We start from the raw sequence: 12,232 nt of genomic DNA on the forward strand, positions 1-12,232 counted from the left end.
AGCACGTGAAAATGTCTGCCACAGCTCTCTGCATGCTCAACACCAGTCTGAGGAGGGACTGATTTGAAAGAAGAAGACAAAATATTAAAGTGCTACCCAGCGTAGCCGCAGAAAAACATTTCCCTAAACCGTCTGAATTGGTTCAATGCCCGGCTAATCAAAACATCCTCCGCCAGGGGAATAGAGTGAGTGTAAGCCACTTGACTGAGATTTAAGAGTTGAATGTATAAATTTCAACAGGCAAATTGCTCCTGCCCCAGCTTTCCTCAGTGAAATAAGACCCGGCGGCAGCGAGGCGATAACGAAGGAGCTGCCAAATAACGAGCGCCTCTCTATGGTGTGCATTATCTACAATGTCAGGAAAGGGCAAAGTACCTGCATAGCCTCAGTCCACATTGTCCATTAAAAAGGTCCATTATGGTCAGCCCCCTGTGGGTCCGGTACCGTATACAGGTGTACGCATGGTGCACACCGCTTAACCTCTGCATGCATCACCACAAAAGTAAAGAGTTTCAAATGAAGCTTCATTATCATGATTTCCGCACGGCGCAACCAAACTTTCCTTTAACTACCAACTAAGGAGAATAGAGAAGATTTTGGCTTTGATGTGTGGTTGTCTCGCCTATCTACCTTAAAATTAATGCACTAAATAAGTCACTGGATAAGCGCACCCACTAAATAAGTGAAATCTAAAAAATGTAGAGAAGTGGTCGTTATAAGGGTGAATTGATTCATAGTCTATTCATGACCTCCTCAAGTCCAAAGACCTCTGTGACCAGACAAACATTTGATGAAGGGAAAAAGGTCACATTATGTTCCCTCTAACTGCACATACCTTATTTCCCTTCAGAGGCTGCAGGCAGAGTAACCTTTGGAAATCCAGCCCCAGCCAGAGCGCATGCCTTGCTGTGTGCGATGTGCAGTGCAGTGCAGTGCAGTAAAAGGCAGGCTGATCCTCTGTCTAGTGATGAACTCTGTTACAAACAACCCTACAGACCATATATAACAGCTACGGCATTAGCATACTAAAGGTCAGTTAGTTAACTATGTCAGTTAATATTTCACTTCAAAGTTATTTACCTTATGTATATATCCCAGAAACTGGCCAAGTGAATCACCCTTTCAATAATTGCCTGCTTTTTAATAATTTTACTAAAGTACAGTACAACTCAGCACCAGTAAAATGTTACTAGAGACATGAACAACTCAAGGCAGTGTTCACAAAAGCAACATTACTGGATTTTTTTATTTTCCTTTTTCATCAGTTTTATTGGATTGGCAGCAACAGCAAAACCATAGCATTTGACAAGATCTCAGAAATAAAAAAATAGATAGTGTAATTTCTTGATTTATCGTCTAATCAAAAACATCTTACGTCATATAAAGCAGCCTAGTTGAATTAACACAAAGGTATGTGTTTTAGATTGTTTTAGCATTTTGCCTGAACACAAAACAGACACTATACATACTCCTATTAAACAAGTAACATATCAATTTTGAATAATAATAAATAAAGACGTTGTACTGTAATAAATCACATCTTTAAGATACAACACCCTAACGAATGCACTTTAAGTCAGTTGTTTTTGACAGTTTTGCATTTCCATCACTTCAGAAATAAATTAGAAACTAGTTTGGTCATTATAATAGACATGTGGAAAGGTGAATATTTAGTGGCACATGGGTATAAAAAAACCCAGTGTTACTGAATTAGTACTCAGTTCATACAACTACTGGCAGAGAAATTACCTGTAAAAAAGGATGGAAACTAAATTAAAGCTAAGCCACAAACTAACTAAAAAGAAACTAAATGAATTGGGTAACACTTACTTATTGCAGTGTCAATATAATTGTATAACGGTTAGGTAATTACACACTACCTAGTAACCACAGACGGCTCTCTAAAAACTAAAATGAGAGTAAAAGTGGCATATTGTTAGAATGAAACTACATTCCACTAGTGTTACTGTGGTAAGTGTAACCAACTAAATCACATGAAACCATCAGTAGATTTACTGTAAAGCAAAACCTAAAGCGAATTGAGCTAGTCAACAATATTGATTTACCATGTATAAACATCTCACATTGTTTGTTGTACTCTCTTGAATGCAAGTGAGAAGTATTTTTTTCTCCATGTTCGTGACTTGCTTTAGTGTGCAAACAGAAATAACTATCTGTGGGTAATTCTAGAGAGAATCAGAGTCAACCATAATAAATCATTGGTATTATGGTACTCAGTCTCCTGAGTGGCGCAGTGGTCTAAGGCTGTGCTAGCTGTGCCACTAGAGATCCTGGTTCGAATACAGGCTCTGTCGTAGGCCGGCCGCGACCGGGAGACCCATGGGGCGGTGCACAATTGGCCCAGCGTCGGGGAGGGAATGGCCTGATGTAGCTCAGTTGGTAGAGCATGGCGTTTGCAACGCCAGGGTTGTGGGTTCGATTCCCAGTATGAAAAAATAAAAATAATGGATAAGAGCGTCTGCTAAATGACTAAAATGTAAATGTAAAATGTGTTACTGCCTTAAATGGCATGGAATGATGGTAGATTTCTTAAGAGAGATACTGAAAATAAATATAATAATGAGAGGGTGGGGGGCATGTAGTCTGTGTGTGACCAGGTGAATGCTATGATCCCTTATTGATGTCACCTGTTAAATCCACTTCAATCAGTGTAGGAGAGGAGACAGGTTAAAGAAGGATTTTTAAGCCTTGAGACAACTGAGAAACATGTATTGTGTATGTGTGCCATTCAGAGGGTGAATGGGCAAGACAAAATATTTAAGTGCCTTTGAACGGGGTATGGTAGTAGGTGACAGGTGCAACAGTTTGAGTGTGTCAAGAACTGCAATGCTGCTGGGTTTTTCACACTGAACATTTTCCTGTGTGTATCAAGAAGGGTCCACCACCCAAAGGACATCCAGCCAACTTGACAACGGTGGGAAGCATTGGAGTCAACATGGGCCAGCATCCTTGTGGAACGCTTTTGACACCTTGTAGAGTCCATGCCCCAACATGGAGGTGGGAGGGGGGGTGTAACTCAATATTAGTAAGGTCTTCCTAATGTTTTGTACACTGTATGCTCACACACAAAAAAATACACATGCGCATATTGACGCCACACACACACACTTTCACATACACTGCTGCTACTTGGTTTATTATATATCCTGATTGCCTAGTCACTTTTAACCCTACCTACATGTACATATAACTTCAATTACCTCAACTACCTCATACCCCTGCACATTGAGTTGGTACTGGTACTCCTTGTATACAGTCTAGTTATTTTTATTTTTATTGTGTTACCATTTCCTTTTTGCATTTAACTCTGCATTGTTGGGAAAGGGCTCGTAAGTATTTCACAGTAAAGCCTACACCTGTTGTATTCGGTGCATGTGACAAATAAAAGTTGATTTGATAAGGTGTTGAAACAAGATGGTACTACTGCAAATGCTTGATGGATCTTGGGTCAAGTCAAAGGAAGGTCACGTTACGAAATTCAATGTCACGCAGCCAGTGTAAAAAAAAAAAAAGTGCAGTGTGTCCTTGTAACCACATAGAAGAACAGAATGTAAATCTTTGTGATATCTTTTCCGAAAAATATATATCTTTAGGCACATATACAGAACAATCTGTAAAGCAAAAGGAGGAATGACTTCACAGGATAAGCAGCATAATGTTGAACATAAACAGTCACGATAGAGAGAGTTTAGTTTGCTGTGTTGCTTGTTTTTCACACGGTCAAAGATACACTGACTACATGAACACAGGTCTAACTACAAATGGCCTACACCATAAGAATAGAGAGGGATCTCATCTCACAATAGCCTTGGGTATTACTGAAAATGTGCGCTTATTTGGATCCTTCAACATGATCTATAAAAAAAAAAAACAGGCCATTCTGGGAATGTACGAGAAAAACTTGGAATGTCTACACCTGTGCTGTATCAAACAGCAAAATACACAACCAGTCCTTATGGAGCATTTACTGCACGTGCACAATGCAGTTTGTACAATAAGGCCCTAAAAATGGAACAGTCTCTGCACTAAGCATGGAAAAGGTAAGGGGACAGGGTCATACATATGAAGCTGATGCTGAAGTAGAGTGGAGCAGATTTCTCTGAACTCTGATGAGCAGCCAAAGATAAAGAGAGGAGTATTCACTAGTGGACATCACCAATCACTCTTTTTCCTAAACAGCTACTGTATCTGAGGCATTGACAAATATTTTTAAAAAACAAAAAAGTTTCACGTCAAAATATAGAAATATCTAATAAAACTAAACCAGCGTGGGGTTGTATTTTTTAAGAGATTGCTTAACTCGTCAAATTGACTGCCACGTCTCTCTGTTTAGGGCTGACCGTCTTTTAACACTCCACACTGAACAATGTTGTGTATGCTAACAAACCTTCTGCAAACTCTGCAAAACTTTGTCATAACAGGTCAAGGCAACTAACTATCTGTTGTTATTTACATCAGTGTGGTGGGCGCCACCATTGTCAAGGAGCATGTATATACAGTAAGTGAATAGTCAGCCATTTGCACGCACATGTGAACTCCTAAAGGGAGTGTATGCAAATGAGGATTACGTGTTGATGTTGTCTGTAATAATTCAGTCTTTGTGTGCCTACTAAGAACACAGATCTATAGTAGCAGTCCAATATTGGCATTCAAATTCAATACATTTTTTATCCACAATCCTGTGAAATCAGACTGTAAAATCATGAAGTCACCATCAATGTTTGAGGAAAGTGTTTCTCCATTTTGGAGGGACCTCTAACTTTGTCCTTTACTTAACCTGACTGACGAGAAACAAAAAAATGTAAACGTCAAAGCCTGAGATAACCATGTTCGAACGATGTTGTACATAAGGATGTACATACAGTACATGTACAGCATATGGATTACTGATATTTGGGTTAATTTGATTCGTTCGGACATTTCTGGATTTCTTGTTTTTATATTTGTTTGTGTACTTGTTTGACATTTTACTGCACTGTTAGGAGCTAGTAACGCATGCATTTGACTGCATCTGCTATAACATCTGCTAAACTGTGCACGCAACCAATAAACTTTGATTTGATAGGAGGTTACCAGCTAAACCCCACTTCGCAGGTCTAAAGCCAAAATGTAGTGCCAATCTCTCGTCCACTTAGTTGTTCAGAAACTAAACCTTAAAAAAAAAAAATCTAGCTTCTCTCAGCATTCACATAAATCATGACTTGGCATGACTGCAGCAAAGTCATTGGTATTCTTCAAACACACCGTCAGAGCCTAAATTATTTTTCTTTGGGAAAGCCCTGTCAATTGAATGCTCAGCAGCTTTGTAAAGATGTAACCTTTGAAATTTGTAGCTTCTCTAACAATAGCCTCCAACGCCTCAGATGGAGCAGGACTTTGGCCTCTTCCTGGGTTTGGGTTCTCCAAAGTCCCTGTCGTCGGCTGCACAGTGGCTGAAGGAGCAGAGCGTCTGCGAGAGGCGACGCATGCCCAGGCGGAACACACTGTTGGACAGGCTGTAGATGACGCAGTTGCAGAAGCTGTTGCTGATGGCCAGCCAGGTGGTTACAAAGGACAGGGCGGGGCTGTCCAGCACGTGGGAGCTCTCCAACAGGAAATAGATTATGTAGGGCAGCCAGAGCATGTAGAAGACGCTGGTGATGCGGAAGAGCACCATGGCGTAGCGCCGGTCAGGCCCGTGACCCGTGTGGTGCCCCCCGCCGCTGTTGCTGCCGCCCTCCCCGGCCTCCATCTCCTGGCTGGGGAAGCGTGCCCGCCTCTCACTGATCTCCCGGTTGTGCTGCTGGCAGATGCGGAAGATGTGGAAGTAGGTGAAGCAGACGACCAGGGCGGCGGGTGCGTACAGCAGGCACACCACAAAGCCTGTGAAGAGTGCCGAGGTGGGCCAGGAGTGGGCGCACCACTCAAAGATGTCTCCGTGGTAGCCTGGCTTGCCCCAGCCAAAGAAGGAGGGCAGGAACACCAGGCAGGAGTAGACCCAGATGAGGGCGATGCAGCCACGGAGCCGGCACGGTGTCACCAGCTGGTTGTAGGACAGGGGTTTGGTGATGGCCAGGTAGCGGTCCATGCTGATGCAGGCCAGGCAGGCCATGGAGACGCTCTTGAGTACCGAGATGACGTAGCTGAAGACCTGGCAGGTGATGGGCTCCTGGACACCGGCCGGGTAGTGTAGCAGGGACAGGGTGGGCACCAGGCAGCTGAGGCCCACCAGCAGGTCAGCGTAGGCCATGGTTTGGATGAAATAGCTGGTGGTGTAGTGGTGCAGCAGGGGGGCGCAGTGGAACACGAAGATCACCGTCAGGTTTCCAGCGATGATGAGCACCGTCAGTAGTACGATGACGGCAGTCTCCAAGACGCAGGCCTCCAGGCCCTCGTTCTGGCCCCAGCCCAGGGGGCAGGAGTGGTTGGTGTCTGGGCCCATGAGGCTGCTGTTGGCAGTGGGCACCAGGTCTGTCGTCAGCGCTGACTGGTTCATTGTTCTGGGTGCGGTCCAGGTGGGTCAGGTTTGTGCTGTGCCACCTGCGATGCAGATGGCCTGTAACTGGAGACCTGTCTACCCCCGCTGTCTGTAGCCTCCCTCAGCAAACAGAGCTCTATCCTCGCTCTCGCTCTCTCTCTCTTTCACCTCTGCTCTCACATAGTTGGGTCTCAATCAAATGAACACTGACTTTGACGAAAATCAATACGGCCTACGGGAAAGCAAGATTGCCAGCTCGGCTCTCCTTTTCCGATCAGTCATGCTTAGAGGCAGTGGGGTTATTGTTGAAGAAAGAAAAAAATATATATTCCCTCCACAAACAGAAAAAGTTATGCTGATGCTACACCAGGCATCTATCCCGGCGGCAGGGATCCCCACTGCGCTCCCTGACAGTCTGTGGCCACATCTCCTGATTCTAAGGAGGGCTGCCTCTGGGTGGCTAGGGGCTGGGGGCAGGGGCTGTCCTCACAAGGGTAAAAAGCATAGGAGGTGCAGGGTAGTCGGCATGTGGGGAAGAATCATGAGGCAGGCAGGCAGACACGGCGCTCCGGTGCAGATCCTACTGCTGATTAAATAAGACAGGGACCATGTGACTCCTATTTTGAGACTATAGATAAGAGAAAATAGTATTAAAACATTTACTGTTACCGCAAGGATGCCATTTTGGCTTTCAAATAGCTTGTTTAGCGTCAGAAAAAGAGCAGATCGGAAAATCGAGAATTTACATCCACATTAGCCATTGTGTTTGATTTTTACCTCCAATAAAGTCCCTTCTAAAGTTCGGCTTGCAGCAGATCGTTTTCAGTTTTGTTGTATGCATCCTCTTATTTTGAAGTAGTGAGTGTGGACCCCATGTATGCCCCGCTATTGTCCGAATCAAAACACAGACACGCTAGAAAAACACGGGGCTTCTGGCGGGTGATAATGTCACAGCTCTCGTTCCACAGAGCACTGGGGGAATTATGTTTACAATGCTCCCCAGTCAGAGAGAGGCCAAACAAGGCGCAGCAAAATCCGTATTCTGTTATGTGTGCACGCGTGTGCGCTGGAGCCACAAATCAGGCTTTGGTCTCTGAAATCCCAATCCACGCACTTTTCTGAAACTTTCGTCCTCAAGGTTGTGAGAGAGGCAAAAGCTGGTTGTAAAGAGGATTTTTGAGGCAAAGAATGTTGGAGTTGCCAAGAGTCTTCCACACAATCCTGATCAATGGATACTGGAGCCGGTAGAGGCCATCTAAGTGTCTCAGCTCCTCAGACTGTGTCGCCTTAGAAATCCTTTTCAGGGCGCGGGCTGCGATGGGTGTGGGATCTGCATTCTGCTTCTTTATCCCGTGAACTTGTCTGTGGTTCCATTTTGTCAGTGACATTCCCGAAATAGCCAAGGGTGAAAGCTCTTTACGTCAGCCTCCCCTCTTGTTTCCACTATTGATATTATTACTTATACATGTCCATTCAAATGAGCTTTTGTTTAGGGGAAGCATGGCTTTCTGGCCTTTCGACTCTTTCTTCCACTCAATACGTCTGCACCTCGTAGCAAAAACCCAGGCACAAAAAAAGAGAAACCACTCCACCAATACAGAGACAGTCACAGTTTAAGTCACAGTTCCAGTGCTGTCCTCTGTCTCTAATCCCATTTCCTTTCCGTCAGCCGAACTGAGCTTGCGCCAAAGAAATAACTGAACAGCCAGAAATACAATTTCTGGAGTGAAGTACAGAAGACAAAGCTAGCGCGACTGAAAATAAACAGGAACCTTTTGAAGAGAGGTGAGGAGAGGAGCTGTCCATCACCGCTGGTGCAGTGGGAAGGAGATACTGTGACTGGCTTACAGTTCCCTTTCCCTTCGCTCTCGCTCTCTCTGTATCTTGCTCTCTCTACCCTGCACACACACTCACTCACTCCCTCCCTCCCTCTGGCTCTCTCGTTCTCTCTGAACCATGGTCTCCGTTCATACACCCGCTCTCTCTCACCCCCTCCCATTTAGGCTCCACCTGAGGTCCTCTCTCAACCCAGCCACAATACCCAGTCTCTCTCTCTCTCTCCCCACAACTCTTTTTTCAGAGAGCTAAATTTGGACATGTTCCCTATTACGAAATGACTAGGCTAATCTCTCAGTCCATTTTCTATTAACTAGCCCCCTCCCCCCCACTTTGCTTCTCCTCTCTAGCCCCCTGTCCATTGACCAAGCCCAGCCATTTCTGCCCCTTAGTTACAGTTGCCAGGCATTTCAGTTAGTTGGGATCATCCTTCGCCGGCAGACAACAAAGTGTAACAAGCGGCGGCAAATTGGGGAGGCAGGAGGGCAGTTTCAGAGGTAAATGGTCTGTGTACCATTACCGAGTTCAGGCTCAACTAACCTCTACAATACTGAAACACTAGGACAAACAACACCTATGCTTTTAAAGCAACTTCCACAAGCTCTCAATAACTGAATGCTGAGGTTCCCAGCTAGAGAAGAACAGAAAATGGAATGGTGAAGTGAATAACCTGCTGTCCATTTGGACTACTGATGAAAAACAGTCACAACCAGAAGGCTACGCTAATAATTATTTTGCAGAGAAAAAGAAAAAAGGGGAGGGCTGTAAAAACAATGGTATTAATCCCTTTCTTTGTCCCCCCCCCCTAAACCTTTTGATCCCCCCACTATGGCTCTGTGTTGGGACAAGCAGACAGCTGCTGTCCGGGCTCTTTGTCACTGCTGGGCCACTGTAGCGTACAGTAGCTCACACTAACACTGGCAAACACTCATAGAGAGATGGAGGTAAGAGGGCCTCAGAATGGGGAGATCAGTGTCGAGCTGCTCAATAAGAGTACAATAATCGAAGCATTATGAAAACAAACCTGCTGTGGCACACGAGAGAAAAAGCCAAGGTCGACCTAGCGCTGATGCTTCACAACAGGCGTTATCAGAAAAGGAGATTTGAATGAGAAATTACCATACGCTCTCCACAGAGCACAAAATCAGGTTGCATAGAATTGAAGGTTAAATGTCAAGGTCATTCAACAAATAAATAGTGTAGTGAAAATATACAAAAGGAAGTACAATAACTTGGGTAATTGAAATAAATAGCCGTCATTGAATTATGCTTTATCCACTACAAAAAATGTAATACTGTAAGCATTGTAGCTATATAGATTCATCATCATCATCATCATCATCTCCTCCTCCTCTAGGGAGAAGTGTTGTACACAACTTATTTTCCCCATCAAGCTCCTAGCCTATAATATTATGTGAAGGAAAGTTCATTCGATTCCCAGTATTGCTCTTGGTTGGGCCTCAGCCTGTCCCGAGGACGGGCAAAGAGCTTTTGTGATGTGGCCTTCACATTCATAACCAGAGGAGTTTTGGGAACAGCACGGCTCCAGGGCCATACAAACACAACACACTGATCTTAAGAAGAGCGAGCAGATCTGTTCGGCTAAAAAAACACCAAAAAAAACGAACAAACAAACGCCTTGAAACATCCCAGTTGAACTACATTTCTCTGAAGAGAAATAACATCTGTTTTTCAGGTTATTGATTCTTCATGGGGTGAAGACAAAGCATGGCGTGCACTGTTAATGGAGGCTCCTGGGGCTGCATTAATGGAGGATACTGGGGCTGCGTTAATGGAGACTACTGGGGCTGCGTTAATGGAGACTACTGGGGCTGCGTTAATGGAGGCTCCTGGGGCTGCGTTAATGGAGACTACTGGGGCTGCGTTAATGGAGACTACTGGGGCTGCGTTAATGGAGGATACTGGGGCTGCGTTAATGGAGGCTACTGGGGCTGCGTTAATGGAGACTACTGGGGCTGCGTTAATGGAGGCTACTGGGGCCGCGTTAATGGAGGATACTGGGGCTGCGTTAATGGAGGCTACTGGGGCTGCGTTAATGGAGACTACTGGGGCTGCGTTAATGGAGACTACTGGGGCTGCGTTAATGGAGGCTCCTGGGGCTGCATTAATGGAGGATACTGGGGCTGCGTTAATGGAGACTACTGGGGCTGCGTTAATGGAGACTACTGGGGCTGCGTTAATGGAGACTACTGGGGCTGCGTTAATGGAGACTACTGGGGCTGCGTTAATGGAGGCTACTGGGGCTGCGTTAATGGAGGCTACTGGGGCTGCGTTAATGGAGGCTACTGGGGCTGCGTTAATGGAGGCTACTGGGGCTGCGTTAATGGAGACTACTGGGGCTGCGTTAATGGAGACTACTGGGGCTGCATTAATGGAGGATACTGGGGCTGCGTTAATGGAGACTACTGGGGCTGCGTTAATGGAGGCTACTGGGGCTGCGTTAATGGAGACTACTGGGGCTGCGTTAATGGAGACTACTGGGGCTGCGTTAATGGAGGCTACTGGGGCTGCGTTAATGGAGACTACTGGGGCTGCATTAATGGAGGCTACTGGGGCTGCGTTAATGGAGGCTACTGGGACTGCGTTAATGGAGGATACTGGGACTGCGTTAATGGAGGCTCCTGGGGCTGCATTAATGGAGGATACTGGGGCTGCGTTAATGGAGACTACTGGGGCTGCGTTAATGGAGACTACTGGGGCTGCATTAATGGAGGATACTGGGGCTGCGTTAATGGAGACTACTGGGGCTGCGTTAATGGAGGATACTGGGGCTGCGTTAATGGAGACTCCTGGGGCTGCATTAATGGAGGATACTGGGGCTGCGTTAATGGAGACTACTGGGCCTGCGTTAATGGAGACTACTGGGGCCGCGTTAATGGAGGATACTGGGGCTGCGTTAATGGAGACTACTGGGGCTGCGTTAATGGAGGCTACTGGGGCCGCGTTAATGGAGACTACTGGGGCTGCGTTAATGGAGGATACTGGGGCTGCGTTAATGGAGACTACTGGGGCTGCGTTAATGGAGACTACTGGGGCTGCGTTAATGGAGGCTACTGGGGCTGCGTTAATGGAGACTACTGGGGCTGCGTTAATGGAGGCTACTGGGGCTGCGTTAATGGAGGCTACTGGGGCCGCGTTAATGGAGGCTACTGGGGCCGCGTTAATGGAGGCTACTGGGGCCGCGTTAATGGAGGATACTGGGGCCGCGTTAATGGAGGATACTGGGGCCGCGTTAATGGAGGATACTGGGGCCGCGTTAATGGAGGCTACTGGGGCCGCGTTAATGGAGGCACCTAGGCTGTGTGACTGGAGGCTACTGGCTGTGTTAATGGGAGTTGAGCTGGTTTTATTACGGTCCATGTAGTGCTGCAGTGGGGCTGTGAACAAGAATGCATGGGGGGTGGATTGGTGGTTTGGGGGGGTGGGCTGTGGCCCAGCAGTGCAGCTGGACTGGAGACACTGAGGGGGATATTATGAGTGACAGACACCCACTGAGCTCAAGGGCACTTCTCATGCAGAAAGGGATGGCAGCTAGGAAACTGAACACACATGTAGGCTAGGGCTGGAACAATGCCAGAGAAGACTGGGCCGAAACCCAGAGGAATTCCAGAAATCAATTTGATGGAATTTAAAGAAGCGGAAGTCTTATTTCAATATGAGGAATGAAAAGAGATAAACATAACCATATCACCTGCACAGGCTGAAAGAGTAATGCAAGAGACATGCAGCAATTCAGGATTGCCTCTAAATGGATATGTCACCAAAATTCCATCTTAATGAAATTATCTTAACACCTAATCTAGCAAGTAGTCTATTGACCAAGAAAGAAGCTAACTCAAGATCTGTTTATATACATAGCCTTTCGGGATGAGCATTTTTCAGGGCAATCAATGGGAG

General features: G+C 45.9%; 2 protein-coding genes across 2 annotated transcripts in view; both read right to left on the reverse strand.

Annotated features, from left to right (window-relative positions):
* Positions 1-12,232, reverse strand: part of LOC311137243 (rab GTPase-activating protein 1-like) — a gene marked incomplete at its 5' end in the record, with an annotated part of 195,819 nt that overhangs the window by 99,673 nt on the left and 83,914 nt on the right. The window lies entirely within an intron of this gene.
* LOC311137244 (G-protein coupled receptor 52-like) lies at positions 5,381-6,496 on the reverse strand (the record flags this gene model as incomplete). The annotated part of the gene is made up of 1 exon (XM_084171628.1): positions 5,381-6,496. The coding sequence occupies one exon, from the start codon at positions 6,494-6,496 to the stop codon at positions 5,381-5,383; it is 1,116 nt and encodes a 371-aa protein (XP_084027754.1).

This window comes from Coregonus lavaretus (assembly GCF_964263955.1).
Source record: "Coregonus lavaretus genome assembly, chromosome: 11".
NCBI lineage: Eukaryota > Metazoa > Chordata > Actinopteri > Salmoniformes > Salmonidae > Coregonus > Coregonus lavaretus.